Source organism: Desmodus rotundus, chromosome 10 (assembly GCF_022682495.2).
Source record: "Desmodus rotundus isolate HL8 chromosome 10, HLdesRot8A.1, whole genome shotgun sequence".
In the NCBI taxonomy this organism is placed as follows: domain Eukaryota; kingdom Metazoa; phylum Chordata; class Mammalia; order Chiroptera; family Phyllostomidae; genus Desmodus; species Desmodus rotundus.
The window spans coordinates 13097331-13116065 of record NC_071396.1 but is presented as its reverse complement, the minus strand read 5'-3'; the positions used below and the strand labels follow the sequence as shown (position 1 = coordinate 13116065).

General features: G+C 55.2%; 1 protein-coding gene and 1 long non-coding RNA gene across 4 annotated transcripts in view; one reads left to right on the top strand and one right to left on the bottom strand.

Annotated features, from left to right (window-relative positions):
• The window catches only part of KIF26B (kinesin family member 26B), a 397293-nt gene extending 395365 nt beyond the window's left edge, over positions 1-1928 (top strand). For all 3 annotated transcript variants that reach the window (XM_053912426.1, XM_053912425.1, XM_045184416.2), the window contains one exon: positions 1296-1928. In XM_053912426.1, the coding sequence (XP_053768401.1) occupies positions 1296-1444 (149 nt within the window). In that variant the 3' untranslated portion in view covers positions 1445-1928. The remainder of the gene's footprint in view (positions 1-1295) is intronic.
• Positions 1929-7605: 5677 nt separating this feature from the next.
• LOC112318912 (uncharacterized) lies at positions 7606-16620 on the bottom strand. The gene is made up of 5 exons (XR_002976267.4): positions 15907-16620; positions 15088-15169; positions 12047-13345; positions 10074-10125; positions 7606-7907 (listed from the first exon to the last, which is right to left on the bottom strand). It is a non-coding gene; the product is annotated as an uncharacterized lncRNA (long non-coding RNA).
• Positions 16621-18735: the final 2115 nt, after the last annotated feature.

Here is an 18735-nt window from a genome sequence, read left to right as displayed (position 1 = left end):
CAGTGCGCAGCGCAGCTGCTTCCAGGGACGGTGGCTGCCGTCCTGCCTTCGCTCCCGTCAGGAATGGGCGAGCTCTCTGGCGTGGAGGGGAGGGATACAGCGTGGGTCTTTACGACCAGCTGAAAACGAGACCGGCCAAAACCAGCACCCGAGGCTGCGTGCTGACCGCTCCCTGCGGGGGTCGCAGGCAAGGCTCTGTCAGGGAAATGTGTGTTGTCATTCGTTTTCTTTTTAAATCCTGACGCCCCTTTCGAGGCGGTCCAGTCGCGTGCCCCGGTGTAGTCTGGTGTGGCGCCTGGTTGGTTGGTTTGTAAGTATCAGGCTGGTGTCCAGGGGCCCTAGGTCTCATTCCCAGTGCTTGTCCTCACCGACTGCGTCACCCTTGGCAGGTCACCTCTCCCCACTCCATCTGTTAGCTCACCTGCACAAGGCCAGCCCGGAGGACCATCCTTGATGTCTCTGCAGCACGTGACAGGGCTCAGGTCACGGTTGTGATCTCGGCCACTGCACTGAGGTGGGGTAGCCCGCCTGGGGGTCGCGTGTGAGTGTCCCGCCTCATTTCTCCACACCGTCCCCACCATGCTGGGTCCCTGAGTAGCCCTGGGCCCTCTGCCCAGTGACCGCTGGACAACGAAGGGGTCCCGGTGCCAGGGGTCCTGAGTATTCAGAACAGCAGCTGGGTCCTAAGTCTCAGCTTATCTGCTAAGTGCAATGAATCTTAGTTATTAATATAGTGATGAGGCATTAACTGATTATTGAAGTTATTAGTTATTAATATCATCATCACAGTTTCTAAGTGACCAGTGAGTATGGAAAGTAAACTAGAAAGTGCCAAGAGACAGACAGTTTCTCTGTCTGCTCGTCGAGGCAGCTGCCGAGCAGGCACGGGGCCCACGAGGGGAGCAGACTTCACCTGTGCGAGCAGAAGCGTAACAGGCTCAGGTGAGGCCCGGAAAGGACGAGATTCTCCCCACCTCGGCTGGAAGATGTACTGATTTTATAGCTCACTGACTGCGCTGAGAGAGGCTCGCGGCGCATGACAGAGATCGGGGGAGGTGGGGAGAGCTTGCATTTCACCTCATCCCCGGTACAGTCTCGGTGAGATGTTACAGATCTAAAACTCTACTTGGAATGAAGGGCCCCCAGTATAATCACAAACAGTAAACAGAGTTCCATTCTGAACCCGAGAGAGAGAGGCGGAATGCCAGGCAAGAGGGGCCACGGGGCTGCTCCAGACCTTCCAGCTGAGGGGCAGGTGCAGGCCACCTGTCCCATCAGCTTCTCTGTCTTTGCAGTTGACCTGGAGCAAGTTTGGGAGCTGGATTCCCTGGAGTACCTGGAAGCGCTCGAGTGCGTGACGGAGCGCCTAGAAAGCCGCGTCAACTTCTGCAAGGCCCACCTGATGATGATCACCTGCTTTGACATCACCTCCAGGCGCCGGTGAGGGGCGCCGGCCAGCCTGCAGGCCCCCGGGACCCCACAGCCAGGCATGCACCCCAGGCCCCCAGGGCTGGAGGCGCTCAGAGGCCACAGCATGAGGACGAAGGTTGGTGGCAAGTCTGCGGCGATGTCGAGTGGTTTTGTTTCTGTAGGAAAGGTGCGAACACCGAACACGCGTGGGAGGAGAAAACGATGGGAAGCCCGACGGATGTGGAAGCCCCGTGAGACTGAAAAAGCACTTTGAGGAACTTTCTAGAACTCGTGTGTACATAAGAACTGCTGGCAAAAGAGACCTCCCTCTCTCCCTGGTTTTGTGAGGAAGGGCGAGGGTGCACGTGGGGTTGCTATCGAAAGCTAAAACAAAACACCGACGGAATATTACCCAGAAAGACTGATTAAGTGCCTTGCAAATCTTTATTATCATCCAAACGTTATGTTCATACTTTCTCGTGTACAGCTGGTGCTAGTCAAGATGCAAAAAAACAAAACAGAAACGAAAAGTGAACGCGTTTTTGAGATGCATTTACAGCCCGTTTTCTCTTGGTGTTTTACCCTGTTTCAGACTTGCTGTTTCTAAGTAGGTTGTGTTTGTAGCGCTCTTTCCTAACCAGTATTGCATATGAATAAATGTTAACTGTCTCTCTTGGTTCTTCTGGTGAGGCCGCTCAGGCAGGACGTGGAGCTGTCACGGGCACAAGCCAGTGTTTTTCCAAAGAAGGTTGGAGCGGCCGGTGGCACGGATGTCCCCTCTCAGGTGGCACTGTCGGTGGGCAGCGTCAGAAGGGCAATCCTGGCGCAGGTGCACGTGAGCTTGCGAGGACATGGGAGGAAAAGCTGCGTCTGTACGGGAGGGGAGGGAGCCTGTGTGAGCCAGGCCCCGCATGTCCTTTGGGTGGGATGTTTGTTCTGTATACAGGCTCCCTCCAAGTCCTCTGCACATTCCGCTTCCTTTAATCCATTAATCCGGGGATTTCATGGACCTGCAAACACGTTCATACTCATTCTCATTCCAAAGATGCTGGGTCAAAAGCTCAGCGAAGCCACCAGAGCCGCAGGCTCTGTGCTGTGGTTTTGTGAGTGTATGGGAGCAGGGATCCTGCCCAGCTCGGAGACTCGCGGCGCTCGGCTGTGCTCAGATGCCAGCGCCTTGCTTCGGACCTTTCTGCTGTCCGAGCGATGCCTAGATGTAAGACGGTCCCACTGTCCCAGGTCCCAGAGCCTCCATCGCAGGAAAGGGCCAGGCTTGTCCCCAGCTACACATCTGCAGAGCCCAGCACTTCTTGCAGGTGGACATGCAGGTCTTGGCTCCGAGAAACTTTGAACCTCATGATCAGGTTAAGATGTCCATCCCTGCCACCACGCCCTTAGGTCACCATCACGCCCATCTGAGTGATGGAACCCGAGGCACGGAGTGGAGCGGGACTGTCTGCCACCAGCTGTGGAGCGGCCGCGGTCCCTTCCGGGCCAGCGCCCCGCCCAGGCCCCACACCCTGCCCACGGAGGCTTCTGCCCTCAGATGCAGCCTATCCCATGAGCCTAGTTCCTCGCTCCACAGTCCCCACTAACCAACAACCCCCTAGCCCCAGGGCTCCCCAAGGAAGAACCACCTTTGCATCTGTCAGTTCGCCTCTGGGTACAGGGAACCCCATGCCGCTCGGCCTCACATGGTCCCAGGGAGCTGAAATCTTGGGTTTTGAGGTACCCGGTCTTTCCCTGGTTGGAACAGGGCGCTGAGGTTGCTCTAGAACGGCCCACCCACCCCTCTGGGATCACAGGTGTGCCCGCCTCCTGCAGGAGCAGGGTCCCTGTCTCCTTTGCCTTCACCCCGTTCTGCAGGGCCCAGCCCGGGCACCGTCATGCCTCGGGTCTCTCAGCACTTCTGTGAGGGGGCCTGTTCAACAGCAGCACCGTGGCAGCATCTGGAGCCCAATCTCTTGAGTTTGAGTTTTCCATTTGGCAGCCCTTCTGGTTGTTGGTGTGAAATACAGGGCCCCGCACAAATAACGCCCCTCTTTAATTACAAAATCACGAGCATCTAATTCTGTAACATACTATCACGCCCAAGCACACCATGTGACATTTGAGGTGAAATGTTCACATTAAAACTATAAATTATTCCACCCGCATGATTACCCTCCTGACCACACCCAGGCAGGCGCTACGTCTGCCGGACCCCGCGTGTCGCTTCACGACAAGCTTGATGGGGGTTGTCAAAGGTGAGTATTCCTGGCCCGTGTCCCAGGCACGTCTCCTCAGCCCGGAGGTCACCGTGCCGGGCAGACGTCCTCGGCAGGCCGGCCACAGGGCCTCGGGCCTTCGTGGGTCGATGCTGAGTGGGAACAGCTACAGAGACTTAAAGCCACACCAGCAGGACCTTTCCCAGGGAGGGGCCTCAGCTCGCCTCCTGCCCAAAGTGGATCTTGTCCTTCTCCTGCACCTTTAGGAGACAGCAAAAGGGTCGAATAAACCAGGAGCTTACCTTCCCGAGGCAGCTTGGCCTCTGCCAAATGCTGCTCCGTGCCACGCGCACCTGTCAGCGGAGGTGCAGGAGGACAACGCTCGCTCAGGAGAGTGTCCCCTGGTGTTTTCTCCTGCTGTTTCAAACCTGCCTGAGCTGCAAACGCTCCACGCACTAAGTGCTGATTAGCCGTGGGAGGAAACCGCAATTCTGTGCGGCGGTGTTCGTTCCTGGCCTCACCTGAGTTGGCTGTCCGGGACACGGTCCTCGGGCCCAGAGGAAGGCAGACTGGCCGGCCATTCCGGAGCTCTCAGTGCGGGGAGGACTCCGTCCCCACAGTGGCTGGTGTGAGGTAGGCCCAGGTCTCCTTTTGGTTTCAGTGACAGGGAACCCAGGAAGGCAAAGGGGGTGTCAAAGAGTCTGTCCTCATTTTGTTATCTGCAAATGAAAGGACCAGAGAAACGTCGATTTGAAATGAACACTCAGATGCAGAAGCCTTGACTCCTTGTCTGGAATGTGCGCCCCACCCCCATGTAGTGTAGTGTGAGGTGGACGCTGCAGCAGCAGACCCAGACCCACGTTCGGAAACGGGAGTTGCGATCCTGTTCCCGGGAGCGAGTCCGCATCGCGTCGCACCAGGGTGTTTCAGGCTGCGAGGGCGGTGGTCTGTGCCACCCTGGGCTTTCGTCCCCACCTGAGAGCTGCGTCCTTTCACCTTCTCCTTGAATTCCCCTCCAGGTCCCAGGGAAGCTGCCGCTAACTTTCACGTCTTCCAGATTTGAAATCGGAGCCCTGTCGTTTTCTCTCTAAACTACTGAACGAGGGGAACTTGAGACATAAATGCAGAGGTCATCCCACGCTGACGCAGGCAGGGACCAAACGAGGGACCCCAAGCTGGGGAGGGGACAGAGCCTGGGATTCAGTGCCACACAGCCCAGTGTGGGGACTGTGGCAGGCAGGAATCTGGCCCGGTTTGTCATAAAGCAGCCTCAAGCTTAAAGAATGCATTCCTGGAAGGTGGCACCGGCTTCCCTGTGGCCCGAACCCCACCCAGGACTCAGGTCCAAGCATCTGACCCAGGCGCACACAACCCGCGCTGGTTCTCTGGTTTCCCTTCGTGCTCAGCAAGCAGCCCTCCTCCATGCTTCGGCTCTCATGCTGATCATGAATTCTCACTGGTGTTGGTGTTTGAAAGCCACTGCCCAGGCTGGGCTCCTGGGGTTAGGAAGAGGGCTGGCCAGAGCCCTAGAAATAACCTGGCTTAACACATAAGTCCCCTATGTCATTGGCCACCACTGACCCCTTGCTTCCAAAATAATGTAGTGAACGTTAAGTTCCTCGTTCTAAAAAGGATTTTAGACTGTAAGAGAAATTAGTAAAGATGAGTTCTTCTCAAAACCTGAAGCCGCCACGCACTTATTCGTGGCTCTTTCCTGCTGGGACATTGGCCCATGCTTAGCAGCCACTGAAAGGATTCCCTTCCTTTGAAAGGCAGTGGGATTTACACCCTGAACCCACACCAACAGGAAACACGTTGAAAGTCTGTTCAGGCCTGGCCGATGCTACATAAACTATTCCCACTGTCCCTGGGGCCTGCCTAGGACAGAGGGACGCTTCACCACTGTCACACGTGAGCCCCCCCCCCTACCCCCACAGAATCCAGCGCAGCCCAACTCCTCGGGGCTGTGTGACACCCAACAGGACAGTCAGCAGCACGGACACTGCCTGTCAGGGGTCTAAAATTTGGGGGGGGGTTGGGGAGGTCAGGACACAGGAGGTAGAAACATAGTGTTTCCTTGGACTGTGCTGCTCTTTCTCCTCCTCCAGCAAATCCGTCAACATCCACAAAAACTCATAAATGCTGTCACTTCGCATCTTCCTGAAAAAATGCTTTGCTATTATAAACCGATTATCATTTCCAGATAAAAGCGTAATTCCAATCCAGGAGAAGCTCTTATAACTCAAACTCATCCTCTCAAAAAGCTTTTTGAAAATCCTCAGCTAATTGTGCCCATCCCCAAACAAACACGTTCTGCTTCTGGTGGCCCTGCTCGGACCCCCGATGCTGGTGGACGGTGGGCGTGGCACCAAGCCTTCGCCTCGTCTAGTTGGCCTTCTCTAAGTGCAGCCATGCCATGGCGGCGTGTGGGGGTGACGCTCAGACACCGGCATTCTCACCTCGTTTGTGTAGACCTAGAATTACCCCCAGAACCAGGGAGACTCACTAGTGCGTCCTGCACCCTGCTAGCCAACATCCCACATTCAATTCAGGAAGACGCCCCAAAGGATGCGTAAGCTCTGACTGCCGAGTCGTAGCCCTGCTTGTGTTTCAAACCTCACCTGCTACCTTCCGGTGGGAGCCGCCGTCCGTGGCTATGCATAAGTTTGGTGGTCTGTCTGTGGCTGTTTCCCCTCACTCCTGCGAGACCTGGGCCGGGGAGGACAGATACATAAATCAGGAGAATGGGCGTTAGGGTGCAGCCCTCAGAGTCCAGGGCTGAGGTCAAAGTCTAAGCCATTTCTGTAGTAAGTAACTAAAGGGAAAAAGGCCCCTTCATTTTGAATTTGGTGATTATGGGCTTGAAAGTCAGCCTGCAGGGGCCCGGGATGGAAGAGGACCCACTGCCTGCCTGCTGGCTCAATGTTTGTAAAGTCTGAGAAAAATGCAGACAACATTAGGTTCCTCCACTTTCCTAAAAGTCCCCACCCACCCCACCCCCACCCCGAGGGTCCTAAAAGGGGTTTGGAAAAGCAACTAGTTTCTTCCCATGCATATATATACTTTTTTTTTTTTTTTTCTGGAGAAACCAAAGCACTTTAGTGAGTCTTACAACCTGTAATACTTAAGGCATCTGGCCCCATCACTGGGTGTCTGGGGGCAGGGAGTGGCTGGGGTCCTGGTCTCCTCTGACGCGCAGCTAAACGTTGGGGGAAAGCCTTGAGCTGGGGGTGAGGACAGGAGGTGACAGGCCTGTTCTCACCTGCTATGCAACCGTGGACAAGTCGCTTCACTTTGCTGAGCCTCGGGCTCCCCAGTGGAAGGTTGGGGGTCATAATAGCTGCCCCCTGGCATAGTGTGGAGAGAAACTGGTGTAACTGATGAGAAGCTCTTCGAAGAAACTACAGCTCTGGCAGGAGCTGAGGATAATTGTGTACAGATGAAGAAACTGAGGCTAACAGAGTGGCCCAAGTCCACACAGAAGGTTTCTAGCAGCACCGGGACCCGAGTCCAGCAACCTGGACCCTTCCCAGAGGTGCCGCTGCACCGGGTGTGTGCAGGTGAGCGCACGCCGCACTATGTACGGACGTGTGTGCGCGTGGGGCGGACGGGTGCATGTGTACAGGAGGTGTGTGGCATGGTGAGGCGCGCAGGAGAGGGGACCTGAGTGCGCGTTCCAGGGTCAACAGCGGTCCTGCGGCTCTGGGTGGTCACCCGACTTCCCGGAACCTTCCAACCTGTGCGATGAGGGTGTGGTGCGGAACGGTCTCTGTGGCTCCCCCAGCTCTGGAGACGCGTGTGCGTGTATGTAAATATGCTCCTGCAGACACGGGCCGTCTGCACACCGCAGGCCAGGCCTGCGCCTGTGCGTGTACTGTGCCGGGAACGGAAAATGCACGAGCCCGTCTGTGCGGTCCTGTCGCAAACTCCCACGGTAGCGTTCGGTGTCCTCGTCTGGAACTCGCTGTGTACCTGGGTGAAAGATGACGTTCTTAGCTTTGAAGTGTTTGCTGTTAAAATTTTCCAACCGAGTCCATTTGTTGAAGTCAGAATTTCAGCCACCCTGCACACGGGCAGGTCTGAGCGGCCTATTTGCGAGGAGGCTGGCTTTTGTGTCCGGGCCTCCACTGGCTCCGTACGAGTCAGCTGTCCGCTTGCTGTGTGTGCGCAGGCTTCCTGGGGGCAGTCTGGGAACAGGAGTGACAGTTGCCCCAACTGGTGACATGACTCCATTAAGCTGTGTGCCATTTCCGGTGTGAAGGTATTGTTTGCTGGCATATGAGGTGTACACTGTTGTCAAAAAAGAAACTGGTGTTTAAAAGGAATCGAATTATGGTGGCATTAAATGTTCACTTTTACCCTGCTACGAGTCATGAATTCCTCTTTATCCAATTTATCCTTCTGTGTGGGGCCAGGGAGGGGCACAGTTCACGGCCTGGGGACAGGCGCTTCTCACTAGCAGTGCCCCAGCCAAGGTCTTCCTCCCAGGCCCTAGGGACTGTGTAGAAGAGGCCTGTCTGGCCGCACTGTGGGGCTGGCCTCCAACAAGATCAGAGGCTCGTCCGGGGATGGGTGGTAGTGAGGCTGGGTCGCAGAGCCCCAGCACCGTTCCACGTCCCTGAAGAGTCAGGAGCTAGAGTGGTGGTCACACATGACAAGGGGCAAGAAACTTGGTGGTGATGTGGTGATATTTTTGTTGGCCTAGTGACACCCCCAAGTCCACTGTCTTTGGGGCCCTCACAGAACTGAGGCAGATCTCTGGGGCCTGGACACATAGCTCCTGTGTCCACGGCACTTCTCCCAACTGCAACTGGGCACACTCAGGTAAGAAAGCAAAAGCAGGTCGGAGACTGGGAAGAGGCCTCCTGGGATAGCCCTCACCCTCCCTCAAGGCCAGTCTCTTCCATCAACCACAGAAAACTTTCCAAGATGCGGGTACCACATCCATCCAATCAACCAAGCGCTCCATGGTCCTGAGAAAGAGGCCGGTGGGCCACTCAAAGCAAATAGACACCATTCCTGGCCTGGCCCTGCTTCGAATCCCTGCTGCCTACTCTGCTCAGCTCAGCTCAGCTGGCCTGGACAGGCCTCCCGGGCCCCCCACTTTCCTTCTCCCTAAATCCTAGACCACCCCCTCGTGGGCTCCCTTTGGCCACTCTAGCAGAAGCCATGCGTTCATCGTTTAACCTCATCCAAGGACCATTGCTTTAGCGAGAGAGGAAGGAAGAGGGAGAGACACCAATGTGACAGGGAAGCATCGACTGGCTGCCTCCCGTACGTGCCGGGACCGGGGATGGTGCACATCCAGACCAGGGCTGCACACGCCCACGCCTTGACCAGTGATCAAGCCAGAGGCCATAGGTTCTGAAGAAGCCAGAAGCCATAAGGGTTTTCTAGAAATAATTCCTTGAAAGAAAAGCGGAGGTCCCGCCTAACCCTGGCAACTCCCCCAGAGGGAGGGAGAACATCCACACAGCCTCTAGGGTTGGCTCTACCCCCTCCCTCTTCCCCGAGGGAGAAACGGTCCAACTATCTGACCTGAGTTGTCTCTTAAACCATGACACCCCCAAACTGCTGCTCGTATTTGCATTCTTTTCATCCTTTCAATCCTGTCGTCTTGCCTCCTGGAGGACACTGACACAGTGTCCACCCTGCACACTCTTCCTGGTGCCCCCGGGGACCGGAAGGGCGTGAGAAACAAGCCAGGTGACACTGTTTTCCAGCGAAGGCAGACTGGCTGTGCTGCCCCTGCAGGAAGCAGAGTCCCCTTTGAGGCTGCAGGGCCTGACACTGGCACCCACTCTGCCGGCTGAAGGCTCTAATTCTAGAGAGGACTCCGCGTGTAAACGCATGGGCCTGCCGGTGTCTGCTACGCTCCCAGCACCCGTGGGTGTCTCTGGTGCCTCCACATCGCCAGCATCAAGGATAGAGCCTGGAACGTAGAGGGGCTCAAACAGTATCAGCTGAACGAACGAGCAATCAGATAAATCTGGGAAAGAGGCGGGAACAGGACAAACCTGGGCAGGCCTCTGCAGAATCCCTTAACCAAAGGACGGAAGGTCTGCGTTTGCAAACACCCAGTGGGGACTAACTCCCTCATTCTCAGGGGAGCAGGGCGCCAGGCCCGCGCTGGGTCAGACTCACGCCCTTGGTTTATGATACACACAGCCTTGACCTCCCAACCGCTGGCCAGCCTCGGCCTTCAGGCCCCCAGAGCGGTTTCTGTGCCAGAGGTGGAGAGGGTCGTGTTCAAGTGCTTGGACTGCTGTGTAGCGTTTACAAAGCAGCCATCGGACGGGCCTTGCTGAGTGTGTGCTCCGTCCGCACGCTGCTGGGAATGTAACGGACTCCAGCTTCAAGAGCTCAGCGAGGCTGGCGAGACTGGCTGGCAAACACACTCTCCCTGCGTGTAGGGGGAAGGCTTCTCCCACGGGCCCCCAGCTTGTGCCCCTTTACCTCTAATTGGGGCCCACGGCCAGGTCTCACCTCCAGATGAGTCTTCTTAAGGCTGGGAGGGAGGGAGGGAGAGGACAAGTAGTTATCAGTCACCCTGCAGGTCGCTCCCCCCCTCACCCCCATGGGGCTCCCAGGCAGGGCTATCTGCTGGGGAAGAGGGGAGCTCCCAGACCGCACCATCCCAAAACCATCCCCATACCATCCCCAATACCACTCAGCGGGGGGCCTTCCAGCCCTTGCTCGGAAGGAAGTTTCCTCCCTGCATTTGCTAAGAGTTGGAGAAAAGTCCAGGTGGCTGAGAGGCTTAGGGAGTGAGGGGGGACGGTCCCCCCAACACCCGAGGAGGAGACCCAGGGGCCAACTGAGGAAGCTTCTAGTAGGGCTCAGAGTCCACCTGTGTACAGGGGACAGTGTTGTCTTTCATTTTACAATTGTTAAATTGTCCCTGCTGGGCCACCCTTTGCACCCCGCTGCTCCCCAGCAGGCACCTTGCCTGTGCTTAGAAAAACCTCAAAAGGAAGGCCTTCCAGCACACAGAGACCCACAAACCCCCAGGGTCCCCGAAGACCCGGCGAGAAAAAGACCTTTCTTTTTAACTGGACTTTTGAAAAGCTGGAAACAGAAAATAAAAATGACCTTTAATCTCACTCCAGAGAGAACCACCCATTATATTTCTTTCTCTCTCTCTCTCTCACACACACACACACACACACACACACACTCACGCACGCACGCACGTTCTTTTACAAACTGGGCATCATCCTGGACAAAGCCTTTTGGAATCTGCTTTCTTCCTGTAACGATCCGGCCACGCACACTCCTCTCCCCGGCCAGCCACATGCTCCGCTGCCTGCCACGGACTGGCTGTGGAATATTCGGCCGGGCAGATGGGGCGGCATTTAGGTACTACTTATTCCCTGCTGTTGGACCTTAAAATTGTTCCCACTTTTTTGCTGTGACAAGTTACACTATAATAAACGTGTTGACCATAAATCTCTCTTCACCTCTCTGACAAGTCCCTTGGGACACACTCTGCGACCTGAAACAGGTGCAGCAAGAGGGATAAAGCACCCCTGTGAGGTGTCTTCCACACACCGGGATCGGCCATGTTTCCAGGGGCCCAGCCTGAGTAATGGGGAGGGAGGGAGGGAGGGAGGGAGTCCGCCCCCCTCTCCAGCCTTTCGTGTCATCGACCCACTCAGTTTTGTGTTCTCAAACATACGTTAAGGAGTTCCAAAGCGGGACAGACCCGAGTGCTTAGCTATTGTGCTTTGTATCGTAAGGCAGGATGGGCACGTTCATCCCTAACGCTGAGCATCGGGGGCTGTAGGGACGGCAAAACTAACTCTACCCTCTTCGGGTCTGCGGCTGGGGCTGAGAATTTCATTGACCTAAGACAGATTACCAGGAGAAAAGCATATAAATCTATTTAAGTTGTACGTGACACAGGAGCCTTCGTAAAGAAATGGTGACCCAAGGGTGGCAGAACACAAAGTTTTTAGACTAGGTCGAACAGAGAGGCGATTGTGGAAAAGGAACTGAGATACAGGGGAGGCTAGAGGAAGAGGCAGGACTTCGCCAAGGTCTGCTGGGACGCGTTTCTCTAGACGCCTCCCGTCTCGGGGACAAGCATGTCTCTTTCCTGCTGGCACAGGGAGGACGGCCATCACATGGGAGTCCCTCTCCTGTTTTCAGGAAGAAAACGCCCTTCTCACCCCTGCGGTTTTTCAAGTACCTTTAGCTCAAAATAATCCCTAGGTCTAGGCGGCCTCTTTTGGGGTGGCGCATTCTGCAAGTGCTCCGAGGCTGGAAGCTCTTTGCTTGGTCCCCAGTGTCTAGCAGGCTCGGGCGCCCCTCTCAGAAAGGGAGCCGTGAGGGTAGGGCGGCTGTCCCAAGGGCCCTGACATGTGGCCCAATGCTTGGCCAAGGGGCCATGGAGCCTGGGTGCTGGCTGGAGGGTTCAGATTCCTCACCTGTAGGAGGAGTGAAGCCTCAGCTGTCTTGCCTGGGTCTCTGGGCTTGTTCGGCAGGTGAAAGAAGACGCTGTACGCTGCAGTATGTCAGGTTCTGCCAAGCGCTCACCAGGTGTAAGGTAGTAGACTGACTAATTCCACCTGACAGTCACCCTAGCTTCATTATCTGCTCACTGTAACACGCTGGCTTACTAAACAACAGCCCCCCAGCCGCCAAGATCACGAACGCAAAGCCCGTATTAGGACACCGAACAGCCAACAGGCCTCTTCTGAGAAATCTCCACTCCTGTCCCACAAAGATTTTCAATATACCTCCCCCTGTTGAGAGTCCCCCTACTCCGATTAAATGAGCCTCAATAACGGAAGCCAATTCTGCTAAAGAGGGGGGGCTGCTCTGCCTGGGGAGTAGCCTTCTCTCTGCTCCCCTAACAAACTCACTTTCACTTTAAACTCTGCTGGCTCACATTTGAATTCTTTCCTGCGCAAAGCCGAGACCCCACAGTGGGTCCCCCTGGACCCCCAGGAAAGCCTGCATCTAGCTAACTACTCCAAAGGGAGACATTTAAGTTCACACCCCCCACCCCCACTGTTTATACGGAACACTTTACAGTAATTACCGCCCAAAAAAACACACAAGTCTTCATCCAGCAGCTGCCACGCTGGGGCGCGGCCCGGCAGCTCTGCACACCCTGTGCCCAGGCCCTGCACCTCGGTGGTGGGTGGGTGAGTGGCATGGCCACCACACGCACCCTGTCCCACTGCCACCGTGCCCATGCTGAAATGAACGTGGTGTGGGCTCCACAAACACTCTTTCCCTGAGAAATGGCGGCCGGCAGACTTGGACCACAGCTGTGTTCACACGTGCTGGCCGGAGGAAAAGGCAGGGGCCACCCTCAGAATGTGGGGCTACCTGGAGAGACGAGGCACACCCCCACCAGCGCCCGCCTGGGCCCACAGAGGCTGTCGAGGTCGGTGTTTCCCAGACCTCACCCCACGTGGCTCCCAAGGCAGGAAGGCGAGGGGCCGGTGTTCGAGGTGGCCGGTGGGGAGTGTGCTTGCCCTTCAGCTATGGCCGCGCCCTGTGTCCAGAGGGCTCCGGGCAGCAGAGGCAGCCAGACGAACAGCAGCGAGGACGTGACTATAAGGAGCAGGGTGTCCCTGATGCCCAGTCGGCTCAGGCTAACATACCCACAACCCCCCGAGTGCAGACAGGCCGGTGCACTCAGCTGCCCTCCACTCATAGTGTGTAGCTCAGGAGACACTGGCCCAGCACTGCCGATTCCTTGGAGTGTTTTCAATCTGGAGGAGAAAAAAAACATTTAGGCCTGGGAGACAGACCGGCCTTGAGGGGGTGGCAGACCAGTGCAGGGGCCGGACTTCCAATAAGAAGTGGAAAGGAGATGGGGGCGGGGTGAGAAAGGGGTCACAGGCTGAGAGGAGATGCATTTCAGCATTGCACCCTCGTCATCATCAGCCCTGGGGCTTCTGCCCCCGAGAGTTACCTGAACTGACTGCACCAACACCGCCAGTTCCCACCTGGTCCCCTATGCTTCCTGTGGACGTGTTCGGGGAGCCAGGGATAGAGCGTATTTTCATTTACCGCTCCTCCTTCCTTCCCCCATGTACTCAGCACCACGTAGGTTTTAATAGGAAGGCGGAGGGTGTTGCGAATGCCTGAACAAGCACATCAGACAATCTCGGGTGCTGTACCAGCTCGGAGACGGGAGGAGCGACTTCACACCCCTGGGGCCCTCACACCACCTCATGAGATCATCTGTCCCTCCTGTCTCCAGGTAGCTGTGCGGCTGCACCAGGTAAATGCTTGAGCACTTTCCAGCTCAGGGGACTCTCTAGCGGAGGCAGCTTCTCCCTTTCTCTGAAGGTACATTGTAAGGCACTCAAACACAACAGACAAGATGAGGGACTAGCTCCAGAATGTACCTCACGGCAGCCTGCGGAGCCATCTCAGGCTCCAGGGGGGTGACAGCCCGCCCCTCCATTGTCTCAGCGAGGTTCAGCCCCCTTCCCTCCTGCATCATGCAGGGCAAGTGCATCGAATCAGCACCCCTCCCACATGCGCACGCCCCACTGGCTCTGCTTCCTGGAGAACACAGGCTGCCTCCCGCCAGGGCTGGAGACGCCCTTTTCCTCTGTCAAGAGCTCCCTTCGGGAGAGTCCAACAGGGAAGAAGAAAAGCCCTCGGTGGGACCGTGCACAGGAGCAGCGACTGCAGGAACCTCCCTCCTGCACCTGAATTGTTCTCTAGTTGCAAAGGAAGGAATCTCCAAGGCCCTTAGTAAAACCCCCAAAACATCTAACGAAGGGTAAATTGGGAATGCTTGAGTCTTCTTAGCACTGACAGGAGCACAAATAGGTCCTGAGGGCATCCGAACCCCAACCAGGTCAGCTCAGCACAGCGTCACCCGACATCCCCCTTTGCCGGGAAGAGGCAGTGAGTAGTAACTCACGTTTATAGAGCACTTTACACTCTACGAGGTGCCTTCATACTTATTACTGTCTTTGATCTTCAGCACCCCCCCACTGAGGTCAGTCTTAGCTCCCGCCCTCGGAGGAGGACCAGGCAGAAAGTGAGAGGGAAGGGGAGGAAGGCACTTGAAAAAACAGGAAGGACGACTTGGTGGCTGCCTCACTGCACAGATATTTACGGTCACCACGCCGGGTCAGATGCGCTAGAAGCTGGGGCGACGACAGTCACCCAAACCCGTACGGAGCTTGTAGTCTAGCAAACACTTCCTCGACGCTCGCCCTGCAAGACACTGGGGCCCAGTCCCAGCGCATGCCAACCCAGCTTATGGGAGGCTTCCCAATGTTGAAAGACGCCCTCCTGCGAGCCTCCTTGTCACCTCAGGCTGACCGCTATCACAGTAATGACCACTGTCCCTTACGTGGTCACTGCCTAGTTTGTTATCTTTCTCCCCCTGTTGGCCTGAAAACTCCCCAGGGATAGTGTCATTCTCCACCCAGCCCAACGGAGCGTCTGGCCCCCATTCTTTAGGCACGTTCACCCACCAATGACCTACCATTGGCCAGGCAAGGTGTCAGGAGCAGAGGCTACAGACAGGAAAGAAATCCAGGCCCCCTGGTCCAGAGATCTGGAGTTTCCTGGGGAGAAAGGTAAGTGAAGCAGCAGTTATTGTGATGCGATACGTTTTCCGGGGAGTGAATAGGTAGCAATGCGGCACAAAGGAAGACCAGGAAGAAGGAGCAGAAAGTTTCTGGGGGGGCGCTTGGGGAGAGAGGGACGGGACTGCGGGAGCTTGGCCTGGCTGGAGGGCAGGAGGCCGGCAGGAGGGACGTGAGGCCGGATGCTCTGTTCGATGGCTCGGGCTGGCAAGCACGGGGCACGCGGTCGGCAAGGGCACCCGGCACTGGTGGCGGGACTGCACTGGTTCTGCCCTTGGTTCTGCCCTTGGGTCTCATGGTAGAAAATCACAGAATCCCAAAAGGCCCGTGTTGGAAGCCAACTCTGAGGTGATTCACTGAGCCCAGTTGTCCTTGGATGCAGAGGGGATTTCTCCAAGGTCACAAAGCTTAGGGTCCAGATGGGACACAGGAAGTCGCCTGTCCTGTTCTCTACATCACACACCCCAGGTGACGCCTGCATTTTCATCTGCTCGGGAAGAGCTTTCCATACTCCCTTGTGTTCCTAAGATGCTAATCTCTCCAACTCAGGGTCTTTGCCTCCCTTACAGAAAATTCTCAGGAACCTTCTGGCATGTCAGCAACTTACTCTCAAATAGTTAAGGAAAAAATTTTTTTTTGTCCTGTACTTTGAACATTTCTGGAATTTTGAGATTGTTTTAAAAAAATCCTAACAGGAGTAAGATTAATGTATTCACCTGAGAGGGATGCAATAACACAACACCGCAGACTGGCGGCTTCAACAGCAGAAATGTATTTGCTCACCACCCTAGGAGCTGGAAGTTCAGGATCAGGGTGCCGCAGGGTGGGCTTCCTCTGAGGCCTCGCTCCTTGACGCGCAGATGGCTGCCTTCTTGATGCCTCTTAAGTGGCCTTTCCTCTGTGCACACACGTCCCTGGTGTTATTCTCAGTGTCTACACTTCCTCTTTTTATAAGTGCACCAGTCAGATGGCTTTCGGGTCCACCCTGACAGCCTCATTTTAACTTAGTCACCACTGTAAGACGTTATTTCCAAACACAGTCACATTCTGAGGTACTGGAGAGAGTCAGGACTTCAACAGGTGAATTTGGGAGGGGGCACACAATTCAGCCCATACAGTTAATTTCTTCATTCTCTCATCTCCTCTCTCTTGCAAGTCAACACTGTCTGTCTTCTGGGGATCAGCAACAGGGGGTCTCCAGGGGGCCCACCCCTTGTCTTGAGCACCTGGAGCTGGGTCCTGGCGACTGATCACACACCGTTGCTCTGCGTGCTCAAATGAGTCTTCACCGTTAGACAGTAAATTCTTGACTGCGCACAACAGCGCCTGTTTCCTACAACACGCAGCACAGGGCCTTGTAGGGAACAGATATGGTGTCAGTGGGTGAATGGGCTCAATAGCCACATAACAGAGTGTTGGGAACTGCCCTGCCTGGTTTCAGAAGCTGTAACCCCCCATGGTTAAGGCTGAGTCAGAGTTGGGACCATAAGCCACTAAGGAGACAAAGCTTATCTCCCCGGCAGGGGCACTGCCCCAGCCCACTTTACTTCACCCTGCTTGGCCCTGAGCTTGACCAGTTAGCCAATGACGAGTAAGATTCCTCAAGGGAGGGACGACCTAAGACAGGCATGGTCACGAAAAAGGCCCACAGGGAAGGACTTAGGGGGCTACAGAAAAAGGCGGTGATGGACCCTTGCCCCTTGGCTTTGACATAGCCTGAGTCCTCATTCTGTTGGCAAGAAGTCTCCTAATCTCTTGGCTGCCTTACTTCCCCCCTCCCTGATTTAAGCCTGAAACAATGACAGAGGGTGGTGCAGTCCTGTGCTGGGAAGGGCGGATTCCCTGGGGAATCAGGCCTAAGAAAGAATGCAAAAAATCCTCTGAAACCTGCTTTGTTTATACCCTCAGCTTAAATGATAAGGGTCCAGGCCTGAAATGAGTCTGTCTCCCAAAGTTTTATAGCCCTTTAACTACCTGACCGTAACTCAGAATAAGCCCTCAAAGTTCTTTATAAGTTATGTATTGTTTGGCCCTTACTGCCTGACAATGATTGATGAGCTTTACCTGTATTCCTGTGCAAAATGAACCTAATAAAAGCCCATGGAGGAAAAGGCTCTAGGCCCTTCTCCTTTGAGAGATCGGCCACGACTCCTCCCCTAGCAGATCATGTCTCGGTAGACTTATTCTCATCTGTGGCAGACCGGGGGGGGGGGGGGGGGGGGGGGGGGCGGGGTGCTCTATGGCAGAGGCCCCCCCCCAACAGAGAATCCAAAGTCTCTAGAGAAAACCAGCATAGCAAAGAAGTGGGTGCTATTTAATTTTTTCAGATTAGTTAGAAATATGGGCTCCACACAGAGAAAGCACAAACGCACAGGGGGCGCCCCAGAGCACGGTTCTCACAGGGCCTTGGAGTGGGATGAGTGACTGTGGCCCCACATCTCGTGAGAATCCAGCCACCGTCCAATACTCAGTGTATGAAAAGCTACCCAAGTCCCAGGGCGATGTTTCTTGACAGGGCACAATCAGCCATCTGATTTTCTTATCTGATTCTTGTTTCTACTTCACATTCATGACTGTGAAAGCCTGTCCAGTCACGGGACCATCGCTGTCAGTATCTGTTTCCAGAACAGATTCTCAGAAGGCAGGATGCCTCCCACCTGCCTTACCAGCCAGCATCTCACCAAACTCAGCACACTGCTCTGCGCAGGTGCATCCAAACCCTGAAATCTCTCAGAAAGCAAAGCATTCAATGGGGGAGGCTTGTTACTTTACAGGTTGTGCTCACTAATTACCCAGCCGGACTTCCTCAGACTCCATCATACTAGAGGCCCTGGTTTCTCACAGCTGAGAAGTAAAATGCCTACAGGAGAAATGAGACAATCCGCATGGTTGATCCTCTGGGGGAAAAAACAAAGAGAAAGAAAAAGTGATTCCAGTTGGTTCATAGAGGGTCATGCTTCTTAACTCAGCGACGGGGAAATCCCCATCCAGGCAGAAATAACTCTGTCTTCATTATTCCGCAATCCAGGGGTGTCTATGGCGACGAGAGCCCTTGTTTTCACAAGAGAAGATCAGAGTGTGTGTCTTAATAACACAGTCCTCTTGGTCCTACTGAAATGCAACATTAGTAACTGCATTTGAGTGCACAGTAACCGGGGGGAGGGGGCAGGCCCCCTGCTGCACTGTTAAAGACCGTTATTAATGCGGACCCCTTTAGGGGCTGTAATTTGGGACTCGATTTGCCATAAAATTGTCCTGAGTGTCACCTTAGTCATAGGAGATCATGTGACCCGTGATACACACTGAGCTAAAAGATGGCACCTCTTAGAAATTAATGTCAAATTGTCCCCAGTAGAACAGAGGACCTAGTCACTGCACCTGAAGTGAATTTCGTTGTGCCCCAGAGATAACGAGGGGTTGACGCGATGCGGGCACCCCACCCAGCTGCCTGGAGCTGGGCCTGCAGGGTCCCAGAGTGAAGCCCCCCCAACAAATGTCCCCGGTCTCCGCTCACACCGGTCAACCCAGCACAACCTCACAGGCTG